The sequence below is a fragment of the Merops nubicus genome, unplaced genomic scaffold, assembly GCF_000691845.1.
Source record: "Merops nubicus isolate BGI_N331 unplaced genomic scaffold, ASM69184v1 scaffold5435, whole genome shotgun sequence".
NCBI lineage: Eukaryota > Metazoa > Chordata > Aves > Coraciiformes > Meropidae > Merops > Merops nubicus.
The window spans coordinates 124,181-148,047 of record NW_008610153.1 but is presented as its reverse complement, the minus strand read 5'-3'; the positions used below and the strand labels follow the sequence as shown (position 1 = coordinate 148,047).

The 23,867-nt window shown below is 39.0% G+C and overlaps 1 protein-coding gene across 1 annotated transcript in view; it reads left to right on the top strand.

Moving 5' to 3' along the window:
- The window catches only part of LOC103773426 (succinyl-CoA ligase [GDP-forming] subunit beta, mitochondrial), a gene marked incomplete at its 5' end in the record, with an annotated part of 54,095 nt that overhangs the window by 1,319 nt on the left and 28,909 nt on the right, over positions 1-23,867 (top strand). Inside the window, one exon of the mRNA XM_008940795.1 lies at positions 330-472. Within this exon, the coding sequence (XP_008939043.1) occupies positions 330-472 (143 nt within the window). The remainder of the gene's footprint in view (positions 1-329; positions 473-23,867) is intronic.

Sequence of the window (23,867 nt, the reverse complement as noted above, 5' to 3'; positions counted from 1 at the left end):
ACTCTTTCCAGAACTGTTTGTCTCTCTCTTTAAAATCAAAAGTTTTTGATTTTCCATAATTACCATTCCTGTGCTCATACATGCTTAAGGAAAGGTGCATGTCCTAAGTCCTAAAATTGATATAGTTATAAAGAAACCTAAATGCACCAGATCTTTAATTATTTGTTGTATTGTTTATCCTTGAACAGGTACTGACCTATTTAGAAATAGATATTTATGTAATGTTTTCAGCTATGTTATGTGGTTGTGCTCATGTTTGAAGCTTTTTTTCACAAATCTTACATACTTTTGTGTGGAATATAATAAGCACTTGATGTTTGCAATTATAGTCAATGGAGCTGGACTTGCAATGGCAACATGTGATATAATATCCTTGAATGGTGGAAAGCCAGCCAACTTCTTGGATCTTGGTGGAGGTGTGAAAGAAGCACAAGTATATCAAGCATTCAAGCTGCTGACTGCTGATCCAAAGGTAAAAAAAGTTGGGTTTGGACCAGAAGCTTCCCCATGCAGCAATACAGCTGTGTGGTAGGACTGTGAAATACAGTTGGCATTATTATGGTACAGTGTGCTGTAAATACAGCTAATGGTGTGAACACTGAGGATGAGTTGCTAAAGGGGCAATCTGGGAGGAAAATTATCTCACTGTGAACCACTGGACTCACTTTTCAGTTCCTGATCCACACTCCAGTGTGCTGATGAGGCTTGAATGGATATTTCCTCAAGGCAGAAATGCAGATGTGGTAATCTTGGGCACTGCAGTACTGAACTTTGAACATCTGGCTTCTGAAGAGGAATTTGTGAGGAGATTTAGGTTTTTAAAACCTCATTCCTAACAGTTGTAGCACCACAACAGAGTGAGAAGGAAAATGGGAATTAAGCAAGCAGCTAATTCTAAAGGCTGATTTGTACTCTTTAAAGCTCAAGTTTTCTACAGCATCTGACTCTGCACTGCAGGATAGTCTGTGTTTAATTAGCATTCACAGGCTGGAATTGTAGCCTGGTACATTCTCACGCTTCCTTTTGCAGATGGAGGTGCAGTTGCTCTTTTCTTTTTGAATAACAGGACAAGACATTAGTCTGGGTGTATTGAGTGGAAGTTATTTCTAGAGATGCACGTTAGCCTGCCGAGGTCATCGGTCCCCTTTGCAGACAGAAGTACTGTATCTACTGAGTGACTATTGATCAGGCGTAGGCACTGGAGCAGTGCCAGCTGACCATCCCTGCCAACATGGAGTTATGCTTTTGTGTATAGCCAGAAATGAAGTTGTTGTAGATTTTTTATTTTTTCTAATGAAAATCTGTTGGAGGGCTTTGATCATCTTTTCCATCTCCCACACCTAAGCGTCTCTGCAGAAGTCCCTATTCCAACGTTTTGCTTCTTTTTGTGGATCTGATTTTATCTTCTCTTTTTCCTGTGCTTCCACCTGTTTGCTCATGTTCATTGTGTCTGTGATAATAGTGCCTCTAAATACCACCCTTCTGTGTTGCATTGCTGTGATTGTGTGTCCTGTGCAGTAGGAAGTGACAAAAGGTTGTGACTTTTCAAGCAGAGGTGGATAGAGTTTGCAGCAAACTTTTAGGGCAAAATCAGGACGAAAATTTACAGTACAAAATAAGCACAAGTCAACTTGTTGACACAACTATTGTAAACTCTTTGCAGCTGTAAGTCTCCTTGAGTGTTTTTTAGGCACATAGTACCTTGACAGCTCAACATTACTAGAGACTGCTATCTGCAATATTTAAAACATTCTTTCTGGATCTTTTTGCATTCCCTTGGACCTGAGTAGTCATGCTGACCTTTTGTTTGTAGAGGTCTAGGTTTATGTTCTTCTCAAGACCCACAGGAGGAGAACTGTTCTTCTACTTGGTAATCTTACAAGCTTCAAGTCATTAACATGCCTAAAAGCATACAAACCTTGAGAAGTAGAGAAGCAAGATATCTCACCTGGGGCAGAAGGGAGGAAGGATGGAGCTTGAGATTCATGCTAGAAAACCTGATAATTTCCTTCATTGTCTGATGCTGGTAGACACTGTTCTGCTTGTCTTCATTTCTGTGAGTTTTAGCTATTCTCAGGGTGGCACATGAAGATTTGTTTGTGGGTGTTTGAGTTGCTCTGCAGTGCGTGCTCCGTATGATGAGCAAGGTTTGGCTGAGATGTAATCGAGTTCTGCAGCGTGCTAGTGGTGGAGAGGCAGGTGCAATAAAGTCTTAGATACACAACTTAGCTGATAATTATCACTATGCTAAATAGGTTCTTCTGTCTGCTACAGCACAAACAGCAGGTATTAATTTTGGTGATGAAACTTACAGGGTTTAAACAACTCTAAAACAAAAAGGCATTTCGGTAGCTCTCAGCTATATAACATCTGCATCCCCCACATTTGACTTGTAAATGTGTCCTTCTTCTCTTAGATATTCTGTTTATATATTACTGCTTAGCACTGCCTGCTTACATCAGGGCTAGTGAAGCTGTGCTGATTGAGACAGTGGAGCAAAGAAAAGGTAGCATAGGAAAGACTTAAAATAGTAATTTATGCTTGTGTCTGTGCTCAGGTGTAGCTGTGCCATTCCTGACTTTGGCTGAAGACACAGAAGGCTTTAGCCTACATGTAGCACAACTCATTCCTCATTAATTTGTTGCCTCCTCTCTTCCTTTTGAATGCCTTTCACAGGAGGAATCACAGAACAGCTCGACTGCATTTCTATTTTGCCTTTTACCTTTAATGCAGTCCAGGAAAAAAAGGTGAAAAAGGGGGAATAGCTGCTTAGAGTCCCACTAGTTTATTATTTGGCATGGTGCAGGGAAAAGGGTGCTTCTGAAAGCTATCTGCTCCAGGGAATGTAGTCCATGGCAAACTTGGATTGCGTGTACAGCAAGTGACAGCACTGTGGGCCACAGACATTGTGGTTTTATTGACACTTAATGCTGACACCCATTTTTAAGTTATTAACCTTAGTTCTTTTAAGCCAAACCTTGCACATGACCAGTCATACTGCAGCTCTTATCCCTGAGAGGCTTGACAGGTTCAAATGAGTCACTTCTGAACTGTTTCTTACCAGCTCTTTCAACTTGACTGATTTTGCCTTTATTTTATGTCACTAGCACCATAAGCAATACTGTTTCAGCTCCACGTGGCATCAGGTGGAAAACTTCTCAGATGAAGAAACTGATGAAGAGTTTGTATGAGGTGAAATTAGGATTAGTGAAGATAATGCTGATTTGCCAGTATGTAATAGGAGACTGTAGCAGGTCTGGTATTTACATGAGGCTAACCTCAAACCCCCTTGTTTTTCTTATTGCTCTGCTGCTGAATATTAATATGCTTACTAGCTATTAAAAAAAAATGTTTTATTTCATTCTGTTCAGAAAATATAGTAAATGTGTATTGTTTCCTCTCCTGACACACCATGTCCATTAGCTCACTAATATACAGTAAGATAATTGAATCCTCTCTTTTCTTAACTAATAGTAGGCTTTAGATCCCAAGAGTCATTGTATCTGGTCAGTCATTTCCCTGTAATGTTTAACCCCATTCCCACTGCGTTTGAGAAAATAAAAATTTAGTCTTGGGAACTTGAAGGGCAATTAATTTTTGTAAATGTCTTCAAACAACATTGGGCCTCTGAGGAAGACTAAACAAACAACAAAAGCCTGCAGAGCTGTATAGTGGAGCAGCAGAGTCTTTTAGTTGGGCTGAAATGTGGCACTGCCAATGTTAAGGACACTGCAAGAGCAGAAGAATTCTTGGAGAAGGAAATGTTCAACTGCACTTTGGGGCAGATCTCTTTTCTCTCCATATAGCTGTCTTTTTCAAGTTTCTATTTTGTATTAAAGCAAAAAAAATACTGGTATGCCGTGATTTGATTTAGTGAAGCTAGGGATATTGTTTTTAAGAAAAATGAAGATCTTGGCTGGTTTGCTGCTTGTTTAATCTGGCTCTTGTCAGTGTCTAGAATTCTTAAAAAAAAAAAAAAAGAGTTCTTTGTTGCAAAAGGTTACCCACTGGCTTTTGGATGGAAATGCTGTCCCTGGAGTCAGTGATCCTTTTATACTCTGCTGGTCTTGTTTGCAGTCTGCCATATCCAATACTTCCTAGGTCAGACAGGTCATTGCAATGCTTCTGATTTCCTTTCTTTTCACTGTCTGAATTCCAGACTCTTCTCCCCCTCCTTCCTGCCTGTCTTGTTTTTGTGAGTTTGTGCCATGCATCTGCTTTAACAGGAAACGAATCATCGTCGAAAGAGGGAATATGGCTCAGTTCTGGGTGTTCATGCTGCTGGGAGGCACTGAGGGAGCTTCATTGCTCCTCTTTGCCCCACAGTCAAGTAGAAGAGGTTGTTTCCTTCAGTATTTCAGAAGTTCTAAGTGATGCCTGGCTCTCCCCTGCATCTACACAGTGTTGTTTTAGCCATCCTCACTGAAGTCCTCATTTTTGAGTGGTCTCACATCCTTACCAAGCTCAACAAGTGCTCACTTTTATTCATGCTGAAGACCTAGACTGTTATGTTTACCCTGTGATGACTGTTTTTAGGATTCAACATGGTTTTGTAAAGGCTAAAGCTGAAAACAATGGTCTTGTCAGTAAATTTGCAGTCTGGGGCACTGAAGCTTGGTTGCCATCCCTTCCCTCTGCTTTGGCCTGAAGTCATCCCACATATCTGACACTCCTAAATTTCTACAAGTTTTTCTCACAGCTATTTTATACGTATTGCAGAGGAAGTGAACATCAAGTTTCGGAAGTTGGGATGGCTGAATTGTGGTTTTGAAGGCCATAGTGAGCATGAGAGCCCATCGTGACCAGGTTCTTGGTGACATGTATTTAGTGACTATAAATAGGCAAACACCAGAATCTTCTTACCTAGAACCTGAAGCAAGTCTACCTTTTTCTCTCATGCTGTCCTGATAGAATAAAAATAGCATGGTGTAGGAGAGTTGCTCATTAATGCTGAGATAAATGGTGTGTGTACTTGAGGTGGGACCCAGATGTAGGACTACATAGTTCTTCCTCAGGCTTTTGGCCATACACTGTCCCTTTCTTTTGTTGTTCTGTGTCCCTAAAAGGAGCTAAAATACAGAAATACGAGTAAAGCAAACTAAGCTGTAAGCAGGTTTGTTTTATCATTTACCTACCCTGTTTTCATTTTAACAGTTGATTCCTATTAGAAAGTATCACTGAAGTATGGGCAGGTAAAGGCCAAAATTGTTTGTGATTCTTGTTCTCCTTTTCCTCCTCAAGCTCCTTTGACAACCTTTTTTGAAGCCTGTCATTGACGATACAACTAAAGATTTATCAAATCAGTTGGTGTTTGTGAGTGTTTGCTTGTCATTTAAGCAAAATACTATTGGCAGATTGACAAACAACTCTTCAGAAAAAATATCCCACATTGACATCTATTAACTCATACCCAGGGAATAATTAATATCAAACACAGAGAAAATTTAATTTATTTTTTTTCCTTTAGCTATTCGTTAGCCCAAATTCAAAATATTCTTTTATTAATATGGAACAGGCATTCTTATTCCTGTCACTTGGCTTTGCCTGTTTGCTTATGTCAGATGCATCTCTCGATCCACCTTCGTGATGAGAAAAGTAATGGCACTAATGTGTCTTGCCATTAAGTTGTGTGTGAAGCTGAGGTCTTCAGGCTTTTATTTTCCAGGCATCTGGGAGAGTGAGCAGAATTCTGAAAGAGGGTATCATTAAATCATAATTTTGCAATTCACTTATTTTCCATCTGTGCTTTGTGTAAAAGTAATATAGTTTATCCATCCTTATTATATGAGACATTTTTATCTCTGGATTATCCTTTTGGCTTGAGGGATTTTTAGTATTATTTTTCTTAACATTGCAGTCCATTAGGTGGCAACAGGAAGGATAACATTTTACTGAGAGGAAAGATTTGGTATATTCTTTACTTAGATCTCAGAAATAAAAGTAAGATTGCCTCGTATAATTTTAGTCTGTATTTTGGGTGAATTAATTCAGAATTGGGTAAGCTACTTCAGTTAAGACAACTCGGGAAGTCTGCACATTTTGGCAGCTTGGACTATGGTAACTATCAGTGTGTTCATGGACTGTTTGCTCTCATCTGCAACTTTGAACAAAGATCTGCTCCCTGTTTTAGGGGGAAATGGCTCTTCTGAGTATGTTTTCTAACTAGGCTTGACTAGACACTTGAGGATTTTGTCCTGAAAGTTCTGCAAAAGTCTCTTATTCAATGTATCTATGCCTAGCATTTGGCTGTTGGGCTTACAAGCCTGAGCCAAAAAGAGGGTTTGGCAGATAAGCTTCTTAGGAGTTGCCAGGTGCCTCTTCTGTTCTAACCAATTATCACCTGCATCCTATCCACTGAGGCATCGTTTCAATCTGGGAGAAAAGAGGGTGGAAGAAGAAGAGGAGAATGCTGTCACATGACATTCCTGATCCAGGATTGGGCACTGAGACATAATCACATCAAATAAAAATAAAAATACTGTTGGCAGGCAAGTCAAGTGCAGGCGGTTTGCACAGCTATTTAATGGGATCTGCAGAGTGTCTGTTAGTCATGCCAATCAGTCAAGGCTATCAAGTCTGTCTTGACTAAGAGGAAGAGAGCATCAAAGGTAACATCCAGAAACAAAGAATCAACTTGTTTATTTTATTTCTAGGACTGTCTTTGCCCACTGATGAGAACAGTTATTACTGCTGTTAGTCCTGCAAGTTTTGTGTAGGATCAAAGGTAACATCCAGAAACAAAGAACCAACTTGTTTATTTTATTTCTAGGGCTGTCTTTGCCCACTGATGAGAATAGTTATTACTGCTGTTAGTCCTGGAAGTTTTGTGTAGAGTGAGAGGAGGATGCTTTGGAAAGAGTAAAGGGGACTGTTGAGCTTTAAAAGTCATAAATAAAAAATAGTGTGTAGAGGTTTTAAAAATATAAAGATTCCAGTGGCAGCACTTGCTGTTATAATGAGCCTCATCCTCAGTGGGGCATAGGCTGGTTGTGAATAGTTCATTGTCCATTTTCTGCATTTCCCTGACTGATTGTCAGTAGTGGATTTCTCAGTGTCACAATGATGTGAAGCCATAAATCAGTAGGATCAGGTAACCTGCTCTGTCACACATCCAGTCTATGTCAGTGTGTGAATAATGCTGAAAAAAAAAAAACCCAAAACGTAAATAGTGCTCAGTTATGGACATAAGCCAGAGTGTTAGTGCTGGAATTGTTTGAATTGTCAGATTGCATGTCCTTTGAGATAATGCAGGGGAACCCTATTCTTACATAGTCATTAGAAATCATCTTTGCTTTCTCCTTCAGATATCATGCACCCTTTACACACTTCATTACCCAGCTCTCCTTTAGACAGCATTAACAGTCTTTATGCCTTGTGTGTTTTTCTGATTCACACAAGAGGGTAAAGCATCATATGATGGTTTGAGAACTGTAAAAGCTTTAGCCAAGGAGTTATTATAGTTAAAAATACCTGGATGTTACAGCATGCTGGTCCATGAGGGCTAACTGCTAGTCCAGTGTCCACACCTCTGCATGGCCCTTTATAGCTCCAGCTGGGTGTCTGAGAATGGTGGCATTTGAATTTAGTGGATGCTTTTGAAAGTTCAGCATTTGGTTTCTCTGTTTTTCCCGCTCTGTGTGAACTGTGGGTTCTAATACTTACCCACTATAGATGATTTCTCTCAACATATTTAGTGGATGCTTTTGAAAGTTCAGCCTTTGGCTGCCCTGTTTTTCCCCCTCAGTGTGAACTGGGGTTTCTAATACCCACCATAGATGATTGCTTTCTACACTGATCAAAAATTATATAATCCATTAAAGAAATTAAGTGCTGTGGAAATAATAAAAGTTATCACTATTCCTGTACTGCGTATTACAGAACCCTGTCCTACTGGCAGCTTAATACTCAGCATTTGTTTTTTTTGCCTTTGGCTGCCCTGTTTTTCCCCCTCAGTGTGAACTGGGGTTTCTAATACCCACCATAGATGATTGCTTTCTACACTGATCAAAAATTATATAATCCATTAAAGAAATTAAGTGCTGTGGATTATCACTGTTCCTCAACTGCTTAAAAAATGCTTTCATACTCAGCACTTTTTTTTGTAGAAGTGAAATATTAAATTTTTAGAAAGAAAGCCATAATCAAAAAACCTGTTTGGTTTGTGTTGCAATTTTGTTGTTTTGTGTAAGACAATGTCTAATCAATCATTGAAGTATTCCAGATAGGTTTTGGAAGCTGGAGCTTGCTACGTCACCTTAATAGTATCTCCTAATAGCATGTGGAGAGCCCTTTTTGCCTTGGGGGTGTGTCAACACGTAGGGAGGGACCATTCTTTTCTCTTGTTTTTAAATATAGAAAAGGCTCAAGGGTCAAAAGAGGAACCAGCCACAAAAAGGTGAAGGAAACCTTCGATTAACCTGGGTAGTCTGCCCAGGCTTGCAGGTCAGCTTCTGCCTCGGTAAGTCAGATAGTAAGGTTTAAATGAAGCAAAGAAATTTAGGTTAGGTGATCTGAAACTTGTCCAGCAGAAAAGGTAGTTGAGTCCTACAGCAGTTTGTTAGGAACTTGCAGGCTATCCAGCAATGCATGTTTTTAAAAACCACCTAAACAAAAATTTATCCAGGGTGTTTCAGGAAGAGCTGATCCTGCCTTGGGGCCAAGGAATGGGCTGGAGGTTTCTTTTCCTCTTTCAGAGAACAGCTCTAAACTTAAAGCTGTAATTAGTAATTTTATGTAGGCAATAATGCCTTGGCTTTTGAAGCTTGTCAAAGTTTAAGCTCACTAGCATAGGATGACAGTTTGTAGATGTTTCTATGCTTTAATAGGTCTTTTCTACACCTTGTAAAGCTGGGAAAAGTATATTGTATTTTTTCCCTTGGAAATTTGTACAAATACTTTGCCTTTAACCAAGGGTATTGGAGCAGCTCAGTTCTTTTATAGACACTGTGGGACTTAAGTTTATAGGAGTAATTTAGGAGTTTCCCCATATTATTATTAGTGCTGCAGTGGTGAGGAAATATACACTAATAGAACTTTAACAAGGATTTCTTCCACTGTGTCTGCGCAGTTTTGCAGGAATTAATGTGAAATGACTAGTCATCTTTTAGAGCACTTACAGTATCAAAAAGCCATTCTTTCACTTCATTGAATCATTTTTAGAGACTGATAGCATATTGCCAATATTTATGAAAATGTGACAACAATTATGCATTTAAAATGCATAACTGAATTGTCTTGATTTATAATCAAGAGTAATGTATTTTTCAAGAGCGTGTGTAGTATTGAGTCCTAAGTAATTGATATGTAAATATACTTTAACATGAATCTGCTATTATTTATAGGCACTGACAAGCTGAATGCCTTCTGGCATTTTGAAATTTGCTCTAATGAATCTTAAAAACTGGATATGAAAATAAACTTACTAAGCAGCAGGAAAACTTGTAGAGATTTTGTAACCGCGTCCTTTGTGGCGAAAAATCACAGATGTTTCCTTAGAAGTTAAATGCTGAAGAATTTGTGGGAGGGCCACAACAGAAATAGAGCTGTCAGGCTGGGATGAAATTTTAAACATTTGTATGCCAGTTATCCCCTCTGTAATGGTATGCCTTCTAAAAAGGGACAGAAGAGCAAGCGTTTCCCTTTCCTTGGAAGACCATCTGCCTCACCCTCTTGAGATAGCTGCTGCGTGGTCAAGACCTGTATTTTCCTGCTTGTTTGGAGGTACATTTGATTAATGATCAAAATGATAAAGGATTTTTTTTGTATTTGCTTCTTTCATTAGTGCTTAGGACTGGAGAATCTGGACTTTTCTGAGGTGTCCACTGAAGAGCCAGTATGACTGAGCTGGTGGTGGGGAGTGTTTAAGAGAAGGACGTGGTAGTGGTTATGGTATGGTACATGTCTCTTGTCATGTCACAGTATGGTATCACTGTCTCAGTCCAAACCAGGGCCATCACAGGTACTAAATCTCCAGCTTGCAAACCTTGCCAGGATCACCTCGAACTGCCAAATGCATGATGTCCTATCAAGCCTGTGTGATACAATGTGCAGTTAGGTTTGTGTGTCTTAATATTGCCTAGTAAAAGGAAATGCCATGCATAATGCATCAGAAAAGTATTTAATCCTTTACTGTACTTTACAAATTGATTAAATTTTGAAAATTTATGTCTTATTTCACAGTTAGTGAGGAAAAAAGGGAAGGTCTTTCAGGAATCTCAATTCGGTAATTCATCTTGGTGAGATGAGTAATTTATTGTGAATCTATTTATAGATCATCTATCTGGCATGCTTACAGGAGAATGAAAGATAAATCATTTGATAATATAGGTAGGGAATAGAACATCAAAAGAAAAGTTGTAGGTGTCCTTACTTAAGCTCTCCTGTAAAGAAAATTGCATTTTAATGCTCATTATTTTTAAGTGGTTTGAGGTGTTACGGCTGTCTAGGAAAGTGTTTGTTCTTTCCATCAAAATGAAGAATTTTAATCACTTTACCTCCATCTGTTCCTGATAGAAACTGGCCTAGCTGATGAACTCTATTTCAAGTAGGTGCTTTTGGTTTTTTGTCCTGGGTTGGACACACTCTTCTTCTAACAGTGTAAAGAATGTGAACTGGTTTTACTTACCATTTCAGAAGCACCCTTGATGGACGGAGCACAGGTAGAGAGAGCATAGGTTAGTTGAAGAATAAGACTCAATTTTGAAAATAACAAACAGTGAAACACAGTGAAATTAATGAGCATTGCCCATCATAAAGTTATCTTTTAAAGACAGAAGAATAAAGGGGCTGATATTGCTAAGATTTTCAGTGTAAAGACATGTCTAATACTTTAAAAAATAAAAGATAAAAAAGCAGGGAGAGGAATTTGAAGCAGTTTTTTAAAATGAGCTTTTTGTCTCTAAACTAAAGTGCAGTGTCAGGTTCAGTGATGTGGTTATTGGGGAAGAGGAGAGAATTGCATGAAAAAATGCAGATGTTGCACTTGTCGCTACTGTGACATTTGTGCTCTGGTTTGCATCCTAATATGGGAAATGGATTCTGATAGGTAATCTTGTTCTAACCTATTATTATTAATCCCATATGCCATCTGAAATGACTGCCACAGTGGTGTGATCACAAATAATATGCAGGTCTGGCAAATATATAGCTTTTAAAATCATTGCCATCTTTTTAAGAAGATGATCTGTTAGAACATACATCCATTTCTATGGAAGTGGCATTTTGAGGCTCACTGTATCTTCTGATATTTTCTGTATTCCACTGTAGATGCTTTTTTCCCTTTTTTTTTTTAGTGTTGAGGTAGGGAATATATTTTTCCAAAGTATGTGAAGTTTTGTTTTAGAGCAGGATACATTCTTTTCAAGTCAGAGGAATGTGTTTAATATTTGAATAAGAAAAATATTCTTTTGCCTGTGTTCATCCATTTTTTTATATTCAACTATATAAGATGATGAAAAGGCTCTGGAAGAGACAAAAATTACTTGAAATATGGCTTAATGAAAGAGGGAAAAGCTATTTCTTTCCTTTGAATCTCTGTTTTGTTTCAGGTAGGACTGAATTATTTCACAACTTCATTATTCATGCTCCAATTCAACAAGATATTCATACCTGTTTCAAGTTTTAATATTTTATTAGCTATGATTCTGAGTGAATGGGTAAAACTGAAATAAATGAACCTGTTCCCTTTTAAAGCTTAGTCATGACCTTAAGTGCTTGGCAAATCAAGTCCACGTCTGCCACAAATGAGTAGTTCTTACTCTTATTACTAGAGGTTTGGTTTCATCTTCTAGTAGAAGTAGAAGAAGTAGAAGTAGAAGTAGTAGAAGAATGTTATAGAAAGATGGAAAATTAGTCCTATTTCTCAAAAGATGTTGCCTGTGTTGTACCTTACAGTATTTAGTTGTACCAAGCAGCCTCTAAAATCAGGTATTTTCTTTAGAGAGTAGTGTGAAAAGTGGAGAGCTTATCTCTTTTAGTGCTTATACTCTTGATAGCAATCTGCAGAGAAAACAAGTTATTCCATCTCCCAGTGCCCAATCCCTTTATGTATGTAGTCTGGGGGGGTGGAGGAATAGGAGCAATATGCCAAACAGACCCTGTGGGCATCTAACCAATTCCTTCAGTTGCACAGTTCAGCTGATTTAGATGTCTCCAATATTTGTGTTACCAACTCTAAGTGGTGTGGAGGGTGTAAAGGACAAGGTCTACAGAAATAACCATTTCAGTCAAAAGCTGGACAAAACTTGGGGACTGTCATTGCAAAATGTGTGTGATAATCACACTGTTTATCTTTATACACAGAACTTGAACTGTCCTTGAGAAAAAAACAACCAAACCACATTTTCATGTGCTGTTTATATCAGGTACAGTGACTGCATCTCACTCACTTGATTTTTCAGTGATTTTGGCTTTAATTAAATGAGTAGTCCTGAGCTTAATTAACTTCTTGAATATTCTTTAGGGTTCTAGCTAATACCTTTGGGGATGGGAAGTAGTTTCCCCATGGGTTTTTTGTTTGGTTGGTTTTTAAACTTTTCTCTCCGTCTTAACAATCCACGTTTGTTTTGCACTCCCAAATGCCGTGGCAGATTCCAGCTTAACTCAGGTGAATAGAAAGCAGGAAATTTTCATTCTCCCATATTTCTTTGCCTTCTGTATCAATCTGGAGAACGTTACATCTCTATCTCCTCCAGAATCTGCAGAATCCAGTCTGCGTTTGTGGGTTTCTAGAGCACTGCAGGGACAAGTAATCTTAAATACCTATATTTAAGAAAGTCATTCCCTGTTATTAAATTACAATATAGATTCCTTTCTACCAGCATGGATTGATTCATTCCTACAAGTCTTATAAGCAAAATTAGATTTATTTCTTTGTTGTTGTTATTAATTGGGTGAAGTGTACTTACCAGTTAGCTGGATCAGGTTATGTACCTCATTCTGGTGCTGGTCCTTCTCATTGAATTACAGGGGAGTTGCCTGTGGTGCTGAATGCCCAAGGAATGGATTGCCTATGGGAGAAGCCAGCAGGTAGCCATGGGGGCTAGAAGCTGCAAACCAGGCTACTGCTGTCTTTTGGCATTGGTTACAAAGCTGGGATTCCACAGAGACTCTGCTTGTCAAGAGAAGAGTGGGTCCTACTTCCCAAGCGTTTTCCTATGTGTCTGTTGTAAAGCAGAGTAGAAATAGTAAGCCATAGTAGTACCTAAATTATAACAGAAACTCACTACAACTGAAGGGGCTTAATGGAAAATCTGAGTTGGTTTGTTTTTGTTTTTGTTTTTTTTTTTTTTTAATGGATATTGTTAATTTTTCTTTGGGTTAGTGAAAGACCACACATTTCTTCAAGGGAAGAGGACTGTCTTAATGAAAAAAGCTGAAAACTTAGGTGTTTTGTTTTGGTTTTAATGGAAAAATGTTCAAACATTTTGAGTCAAATGGCTCTGAAAATTCTAGCTAAAAGGAAAAAAGTGCCTGTGTGTGGAAAGACAGGTCAATAGTGTCTGACCAAATAGATTTGCTGATATTTCCAAAATTACTCTGAGGTTTTAAGGAAAAAAAAAAGACAAAAATTATTTCCCCCCCACAAGCAGTTAGAGGAGTTGATCATGAATAAGGTAGCCTTATTTGTTGCAAATTATTTGATTTGTTCTCTTTGGCAGAGTGGAAAAGGCACTGTGCTATTTCAGGTATTCCTAATGAATAATAAACAAATTAAAAAATCACTGCCTATACAGCATCATTTTCACCTTGAACGTTCTCCTATGGCTTAAAAATATCTTTTTCTATTCTTTTTCACTTATAGACATATTTTATTCATCAAACTCATGGGGGAAAAGAAAACTAGATTTTTTAACTTAAATATATACATGCAACTTGCTGTATCTGCATATATGTAGACAATTGCTCCATTTACACAAGTTGTGTGTGTGCCTGCAGAACGTTTTTTGTACGCAGTGTTGCGTGTTGCTGTACTTCAGAAACCATTTCTAATTATTTAAGGGTAAGCCTGAGCAAGCAGAGGAGCTGCAGAGCACCAGATGCACATTCCCCACGAGCAGGGGGGAGCAGGAGCTCTCTCTTGCTGCTGCCCAGCTGCTCAGTGCAGAGGAGCAGCCAGCTGCAGTTGTCGTGGCAGAGCATTGCCTTCCTCCAACCAAGAACTTCTGAGGTGCCTCGGTGTGAGCAACACAGCAAGCCTGCCATCAGTGCCATAAAAGTGCATTTCTGAGCAGATGACATTTGTGCTGACCATGTAAGCCAGTCTTCACCTCACCAGGAAAGGGAGTGAAACCTCTCTAGTGCCAGCTTGGCCAGATTGAGCTGTATCTGCAGACGGGCTCCAGCCCAGAAGGTTATTAAAGCAAAAGTTAACACAAAGCTCTGTCCTTTGACAGGGTAATGCCAGCTTTGTGATTAAAGCAGAGGTGTTCATGTAAACTGTGGATGGCTCTTGTGCATGGGAGAGTTAATCATCACAATAGAGAAAAAGAGGAAAAGTAGCTCGTTAAGAAAATAGATAACACACATGCTTATGTGGTGTAGGAAGATTAAAACTTGAAAATGCTGAGGATCTCTTTTTTTCTTAACTAAATCTTGATTAAGTCAACCTCCCAGAATACTGTTATAAGCCTGTAACTGGCAAAAAAATGAAGAATCAATTACTGGGTAGAAATGAATGAATGTAGAGAGTCAATATATTATAGTAGGTGGTGAAAGTTGAATGCCTGATGCCCAGCAAATCATTTGATTTAAAGGTTTGGGACTGCAATGCTTGACTTCTCATTGAAGAAATATAAAAAAGCAAATTACTATTTGCTGGAAAGTCACAGAAACCTTATCAGAATTGGTTAGTTCCTGCTGCTCCCTGGAGGTTTTCCTCTTCAACCATTGATTGAGTATGTGCTCTCTGAATTGTGAAGGATTTGCCTTTAATCAAAACTTCCATGGGGCCCTATATGGTTGGTTCAGGGTTTTTGTGTGTATCACTTAGAGAAAATCTCAAATACATTTTTATTTTCACTTGGTCATATAAACTATGGAAATGACTTAACTGGAAAGATAAAACAAAAGCAGTTTAGGCAAAGATAGTGCCTTGATTTTAGCAGCATTCACTTAACTCCCTTAATAATGCTAAAAGTCTGTTAAGCTTCAGTCAGAAAAGCAGATGAGTTCAGCCTTCCCTCCTGCCAGTGGAACAGATGCTGCCTTACTGACCATGGCCGTTTTAGGCTTTTTATCAAAGAACTCCCTTCCTCCAGCTCTGTCCTTCCCCTCTGTCAAGAAATCATGTCTGTGGCAGTTTGGGTATCAAAGACTCCATGGTTGCACCCTCCTTCTGTCCATTGTCACCTGCACTCTTCTGACACCGCAGTGGAAAACCTCGATGAGCTACACTGGCAGAAGACTAAACCTGTAGAAGCAGAAATAAATTGGCTGCCTGAACTGGCTCATTACTACATCAAATGAGGAGTTCCTGGAGGACAGTGCTAGTCTAGATAAGCTTCAGTCCTTCACAACTACCCTAGGTACCTTGTTCACACCAAACTCATCGTACTTCTTGCACTGTGTGATGCTTCCATCTTCAAGTGCTTGTATTGATTTCAGTGAAACCACTTTCTAGTCATATATTGTTCAACATGATCTTCTATAAAAAGAACCTGATCTGTTCAGGAAAATTAATCACTAGATATTGTTGATCATCTAATGTTAATCTGCCCAGCAGGGGGGAGGGAACAAAAAACAACAAAATTATGCAGCTGTTGCTGGCCTGTGACTAGATTAGAGCTCTCATTACAACAGGCTTCCTTTCTTCATTTCATAAATCACAGGTAGTCTGTGTACTGGGAGTTTTGACTCTGATCCAAGAAAAAAATGAATTCTGTGTGTGTGAATATATTTACATGTTTAAGGTCCTAAATAGAACAGAGTTAAGCATTATGATCTAGAGAGAGATCTTCTGAAGTCCACTCTGATTAGTAATCAAATGTGCTTTTCCACCCTTCGTTTGACACCTGACTTGATATTTCATTTGTTTGTTAGCCTTGCTGAGTTCGAGCAGCCACAGAGCACTGCATAGTGCTCATGATCAAGAGCTAGCCACCAAACTTGCATTATTCATAGTTTACCTCCTAAAACTGAAGGAGAAACTTTGAACACAATTTTGATTGCAATAGAAACTAGTTATTAGTGGCACGCTGGTATTGTTGCTGCTGTTGTGTATGGTGAGAGGTCTTCTCCTTGTGTTAAATGGAACAATACCAGTATGAGATTGTCCCAGCAAGCCAGGAAAGCATCTCCACTGTCAAATCCTCAGGTGCAACAGCTTGGCATATAAATCAAACCTTGTCTAATTGTAGTGCCAACTTACTGGTCAAAATCTTAGCCCTGGTGTTGAATTTAATTACACAGTAGATAAAGAGCATGAAGTACTTTCGTGTTATTTAGGAAATCGTGGTCATGACTACTAAATAGCTTGTATTATTCCCTGAACTTGGTACAGGGCTAATTGTTTATCACTCACAAAATCCCTTGTTTTCCCACTTCTTACAATCAGTGGTGCTGTAAGACCCCAAGAGAAGTCACAACACCGCTCTCAACAGAGGAAGATGATACTCACCAGAAAGCAGGGGAACTTGGAACTTTGGGCACTTCTAGCTTAGTGTGTTCTGAAGGTGGGATTTTTCTCCTCTCTTAAGAGTAGGAAAACTTCTTAGTGGAAGTGATTGCATTATCTCAGGTCTCTATTTTTGCTGTACTTTTATCAGTTGATTTGCCTCAAAATAAAATGCCTGAAATGAGTTACTGTAATATAAAAGGCAGTACTGGTTTGGTCTGTTGTTCTTTCCCCAGCTGCATTCTATGTACTAATGCAATTTTTTTTCTTACTTTGGGGAACTGTATTTGCAAAAAGCTGGGAGTTGGTTTGGAAGTCAAATATTCCTCTCCATTTGAACATGGGGGAGGAGGAGTTGGTTGGGGTTTTTTTGATTGTGGTTTGGTTTTTGTTTTTTTTTTGTTTTTTTTTTTTTTAAAGCATTTGTCAGGGCAGAACAGCTCTAGAGGCTTTAAGTAAAGCACTGATTGCCCTGTCAGTCAGGGTGCTGAAGAACTGGGAACTTCACAGATTGATGCTTGACAGAATAATTAGAAAACTGTCACTTGAAGTAACCACTCTGGTGTTCCCTAAAGAAATGTGCCTGTGCCAAATGTGTGCTGTCCAAATCTAGAGGTTAAATGTTCAGTAAGACAAAACATAGCATGTCACCAGAGAAAATTACTTCCAACATGCTGTGGAAGTGATGCTCCTCAAGCCCCAAAACACTGACTACACAGTTTATTGAGCTTACCTGCTTTGATCTTGGTCATGTATTCAAGAGCTTTTCAGCCCTGAAGTAGGGGTTTTAACTTAACAGTACGCTGAGGCACTATCTAACGTTTTAGATAGCAGAGGGTCTTGAAGGGTTTGAGGCAAAAGCACTTAAAGTTTTAACAACATTTTCCAAATCTGGAAAGCTTTTACAGCAATTCTCCAAGTTTTTTTGAGTACCTTTCATGAAAGTAAACGGAGGCAAGTAGTATCACAGGCTTCCTTCTTAGTCCATAAGGAAGCCTGGGTGTATTTTTCTGGTTTGAGTTAGTTCGGATACTATTCTGAGGGGTGCAGGACAGGGGCTCTGACACTTGTGTGCTTTGATTTTACTTCATGTTAGTGCTACGTTGTCATGGGTGGGGGCTGGCATAACAAAGAGCTTAGATTTGTTCTGGGAAAGGTTGCCCTTAGTTTTTCTGAGTCAGTTCTGCAATCTCAAGCTGAAAGGATCCAAGGGAAAGTCTCTTTAGGGAGTTCATATGGTAGCGCTGTGTCTGCTCCTGGTGGTGGCTCTGCTGGTCCCAGCTCTTATGGAGTTAGAAAAATCTAATGTCAAAGCACTTTCTGCAGCTTGAATCCATGTACCTGTTGGTAGGAGTGGGCCAGGAGCTGAGATGTGATCAAGTACAATGTTCAGTTTCAATTAAATAGTTCAACGTGACCCTGTCAGGTGCAGTTTCTGTGTGGGATAGTTCTGGGGAATGAACCTAATAGGTTTATCTTATGCAACCATACTTACATAGTCATTGTGTTGAGATTTGCCTGATTCAAAGTTTGGAGTTTATTTTAAAATATAATGGGCTTTTTCAGAATTAAATTTTACTGAAAACATTTATGGATTCTCTAAGTAGTAAATACAAAAGATAACTGGAGATTTGGAGGCATGCATTTTCCTGTTGAATTGGAACATTATAGAAACATGCTTTATTTTGTCACCTTGATGCTTAAGATTGCTTCATACATGAGAGTGGTTTCCTGATTGCTTGTTATCTGTAGGGCTGAATCTTGAATCATGCAATTCTCTTGACAGAGGAAAAACTGCATGAATAAGTTAGAATGAGTGAGTTATGGACACTCAGGCTGCATTTCTCAACGCTCACTCTGGAGCTGCTGAGACTGTATTTGCAATGGATCTGTCAATCAGGAGTAGAACTGTCTTTTCTCTGAACAGTATAGATACTGAAGGTCAGTGCTTCTATGGATTTAACTGAGAACAATTTTCAGATTTCTTTTTTTCAGAGTTACAGATGAAATTTCAAAACTGTCATAGGAGGAGAAAAGACTTATTTCCATGAGCAGTCAAGGTCTAATTCTCCTCACAGGGAAATATTTCTATTAGTTATAAATCTCCAGATGCTGGAGTGTTACTGTTGTTTTGCATTAATCTAACTAGAATCAGACTGAATCCTTAATACCTGAACAGTTTTTTCTTGTGCAGAATGAACTAAACAGATTTCTTCTTTCCAGGTAATGCACATGTGCAGTTATGTATATGCCCATATACAGAGTCTTAAGCAGTTCATATGACTGTGTGCACTTTAAAGCCAAATGTTGCTTGCTGGCATTGTGACAGTTTGGGAATGTGGGTGTTGTCTTCATAAATTGTAGATTCCATTTTTTCTTTTATTTTCCAAATAGCCTTTGTGACTGTAATTTTATACTGGTTTTACAGCTTCAGTTTTCCAGAAGGAAACAAGCTGCAGTAGGGACAATACAGTAGGGCCACCAAGGAGTTGCCAAAACTGTCTCACTGCCTTGGTGGAAGACTGAGGGTCCAGCCACCTTGCTATCACAACAGGGTTCCTGTGGTCACAACAGCTCTGAAGCAGCACTTCATGAAAAATCCCAGCAGCAAGACAAGAGGAGCTGTCTCATACCTTCCAAGAACAACTTGAAGTAATGTCATTCAGGTCAGAAAAAACATCAGGAATAGATGAGATGGTGATGATCTGATTCTTGAAACTTGGCATCAAAGGCAGATAACTTGCTGAATGCAAGGCTCCTTTCCTGGGTACAGTGGGACTCCCCACTTCCTTTGGGACTGTCTGAGAGGTCCAAATTGCAGCAGAGGTGGAAATTTTGGGGACAGTTATTTCTCAGCAACTGGCTGCCTGCAGAGCTCAGGGAAATGGTTTCTCTTTTAGTGGATCCACTACAGGGAAGCACTGACTGTCCACTGGGTAAAGGTAGTTGGTGCAGTCACACGTTTAACAGACATATCAGTACAGTTTATTTTGTTTTCTTTTTCTCAAACCACCCTTCAGATTTCAAAATGATATGTAAACTAACTTCACTGACACAGCTTTTCATGTGCTGCATCAGTGACAGAATTGTTTCTCTAAGAACTGGTTTCCTCAAAAGGCCAATATCAAAAAGCTGAAACCAAATAAATGACTTGAAAGAAAATGTGATGGTGCAGATGCTGTATCTTCATATTTATTGTCACTTGTGGGGGGAAGTCCACATGGGACATTTTTATCTCTGGCATCTTTAAGAGATTATGCTGCTCCAAGCTCACAGCAGTGAAACCTTTAGAGCTTCCCACACCATCTCCTATTAATTTTTATTCTCTTTTTTCTGTCACATATACCAGTTTTCCTGCATGCTCCTTACACATTCTTATCAAGCAAACTTCCCTTACCTTACTGCTGTTCTCCAGTCTAGTGTTTTTTAAACTCTGTTGTACCTCTCCTACCCTGAGGTAGCACAGTAAAAGTGTTCAGTCTTGTTGTTGTTAATAGTATATTAAAGGAAGTGGTGAATTTTAATTGCATTTTGTAAATATGTGTATAGGGGAAACTTCTATTTCCTACACTTTGAAATTATTCTCATGTAGGTTTTGATAAATTGGACCTGGCATAAATGCCTTCATTTTCTCCCTCTGTACAACTTGTGTCTGAATAAATCAAAGAGAGTATCAAAAATAGTGGAGGCAGGAGGTGAAAGGGTTGTACAGAAGTGTTAAAAAAATTATACTCCCTGGGAAGAGGAACATGCTGAGCATTTTGAAGTGTCTAAAAGGTGTAAACATGAGAGAGGGAGTACAGTTATTTAATCTTAATACAACTGGAACTAAACATTTTTAAAAAACAAAGAGCAGTGAATATCATCAAAAAAATTCCTAACAGCAAGAAGTATAGTGTAAGACTTTGATCCTGAAATTAGCGTGGTGTGTGCCCTTCCTAATGCAGGCAAGGAGTCTGCTGAGTCGGTTCTTCACTTACCCAGTCTGCATTTCTGTTCACACAATCCTGCCAAAACGAGCTTGATGTCTAAAATAAAATGGAAGCGAACTCTCTGGAAAACTTTAGAAGGAGTTAGGCTGGAAAAGCAAAGTTATTTCTTGGCCTGTCAAAAGAGTAGCTGGAACTTCTCATAGTTATGTTTTGGTTTTTAAGTAGTGATCCTGTTGCATGCACAGAAGATGGCAGGTGGTAAGTGCTGGTTTTAGAGGCTGTGGCATAATCCCAGATTTGCATCTGGTAACAGGATCTGGCTTCAAATACGTTCTCTGTGTAAGTCCAGACTTTTACAGGAGTTACCTCCACAGTTCCTCTGTCTTCCACTTCATCTTCATCCTTTCCCATACAGGGTCCTGCATTCCTAACATCTGCTCATCCTCCTTACCAATTCTCCTTTCAGCCCCTGCACTCCTGTTTGCACTGGCACTTCCAATAGGGGCCTTCATCCACCTCCCTCAGAGGAACTGGTGAACAAGAACATCTCCACAGTTCCACAGCTCGCTGGTGGAGGAAACAAGTATTACTCTGAAAGATTAGTAAGGAATTGGGCATGGTGTCATTTAATGCCAAGATGACTCTGAGCTGGGGGTTAACTGTTGTTTGGGGTTTGGGTTAGGAGTCTTATGTTGGTCTTCAGGGCTGTTGAAACTCGCTCAGCTGTGCTTGAAATAGAGAACCAAATGTATTCAATACATGGAGGAAAAGTCAATGTTGAAGGCTGAAGGGTCCCAGGATCAGGGTCCCAAAGTAGCTTTTAGGTCAGAGACCTTGTCAGTCTCTGGGGCAAAACCATGGCATAGACTTGCCCATGGTGTTTTCCTTTGACTCATTTTGGATTTTACCTTTTGTGGTTTAGACCCAGGTGGGAGCTGAGCTGTGGGTTGAGAGTTAATATTTTGGAGTTAAAATCTTCATTTTATTGCAGAAAGGAAGAGATAAATTTCTGTCTGTGCCTATTAATTTTCTGTAATTTTTTCCTGGTCAACACACATACCATATTTTTGCCTTATCTTAAAAGCAAGCTTTTTCAGTAAAAAAAAAAAAAAAAGTCTAATTGAATCCATCCAGTTGGCATTCTAACAGCTTGTCAATGTGCTCATCTTTGACAGCTAGCTGTGTTGCCTTCACAACTAATGCTAGTTGAGTGCCAATATAAATGAGTATGATAATAGTCTCATATGATGTCTAGTCTTTTTCCAATGTAATGTCAGCATTTTTCTGAATCCGTTGTGGTGTTTTCCTCAAAGAAAATGATTGAGAAATAATGAAATCTTGCTTTATTTATCATATCTGTGGACACTGAGCCTTACAAAGAATTTTTCTTTTTCTTTGGAATGTCAGAGAATTCAAGTTGTGTATGCTTTGTAATACAGATCTTATTAGGCAGAGTATCACAGTAAGAGAAGGGTTTAAAACCTGATATCCATTTAAAAGAATAAGAGAAAGGGAAATAATTAGAGAAAGAAATACTGCCCTTTATGTGATTGATGGGCTGCCTGGATCAGGTACAGTCTAAATTAGACATATTTTGATGACTGACCTCCTGAAAGGGTATAGATTAAATTTGACTGATGATGTCACTATTTGAATAAAGGCTTTATTTTTTTGCCATTATTGCTGGTTTATTCTGTTGGCATCTAGAAAACAAGTATTTTACTGTACATCATGACTTATGAAAAGACTAATAAATGATTTGGAGGAAAGATAATTTTTACATGCTGTACCACTTTGGTGTACAAACTTAAGTGCAGGTGAATGTTGAGTTTAATGGGCCCTTGGAAGAGATTTGTTTGTGCTGGAGTACAGAATAGAAGCCTGGGCTGAAATCAAGGTCTCTTACCATCTTGCAGTAGAGTTCTTCCTTTCCTTAAGCAGTTTAAATAGGTAAAGCCTGAAAAGTAAAAGGTCTCTGGAAGTGACAAGACTTTCCCAAGGTTGCCCAATGGTCAGTGGCCACATAATCTGGCCACACAGAAGATTATGTGGCCTTGAGTTGTGCCATGAAACATCTTTTGGTGTGGTCTCCTGCTGCAGATGTCACTGGTGATGAGTTGGAGGGTACAATGCATGTGTCTATATTTATATAGGTGTCAAAGGTCAGTGACATGTTCAGCTGAAGGGTGTGGAATGGTGTACTAGTGGTTCTTCCATGTCATCCTTTATCCTGCAGCAGAAAGAAACTTAATAAAACCTGCTCTTATTCAGATTTTTTTTCCTGCTGACTTGCTAGCTGAAGGTTTGATATCAGCATTTTGTCAGGAAATTTACTGAATTGACAAGGCAGGAGATGTTATTTATTAGTGTCCAAAACAAATAAATGCAAATAAACACAAATAAATGCTATTGTTTTGTAAAGCTGAGGAGAGAATCCCTATAAAATGAAGTCACTTTCACTTCATCTCATCTGTCTGCTTTGTTGAAATAGTGGCCTGCGAAGAGAAAAAGGTTACTTTTTGAATTTAATGCCCTGAAAATTTACAGGCTTGATGCTTAAGCAGTAATAAGTGAAGCATTAAGGCATTTCTTGGGGATTGATGACTGGCTGGGAGGAGTTGATGGTTTGAAGAATAGCTGAGGACCATTAACCTCCACTGGTCATTAATCTTCGAAGGCTGCCTTGAATACTGAGGTCATTATTGCTATTAGAAAATAAATATTTGAGGAGGGGGGGAGAGAAAGGATCATACAGACTTGTAAAATACATGGTTTGAATGGTTTAGTAGCTGCCTTGTCTATCATATGTCATACTAGGTGAACAGTCACTAATATTATTAATGCACAGGATTAATAACAGTTTTACATTTCCACTGCTCAGGTTGCTTTTATTTTATTCACCAGCTCAGGCTGTGAAGTCCATTAACATCAGGATAAATACCATTTTAGAAATGTGAAGGTAAGGTGCATACAGCTGTGTGGCTGGAGAACAGCCCCTGTAATGATGCTTCTAACATTGTTCTCGTGTTTAGATGGGACATTGTGGCTGCCATTAAACATCCTTTGTTCTGCAGCCCCTTTCCCCATTTAGGCACGTGGTAGTGTGTGCTTGTGTCTCTTTTTCCCTGTCAAGGGAGATACCTTTCCTTGTCTGTACTGTTCAGCCGGGGTGTTCTCTGTAATTCTTTGCAGAGTAGCATGGTGTAGCATTTTATTTCCTGCTAGTCAGACTTGCTTTGTGTATGAAAAGGTCTAGAAGTGGCCTGTGTCTAAAATAGAAGTGAAAATCAAGCTGGTAAGACTGCTGCTGTTGGCAATTGCTG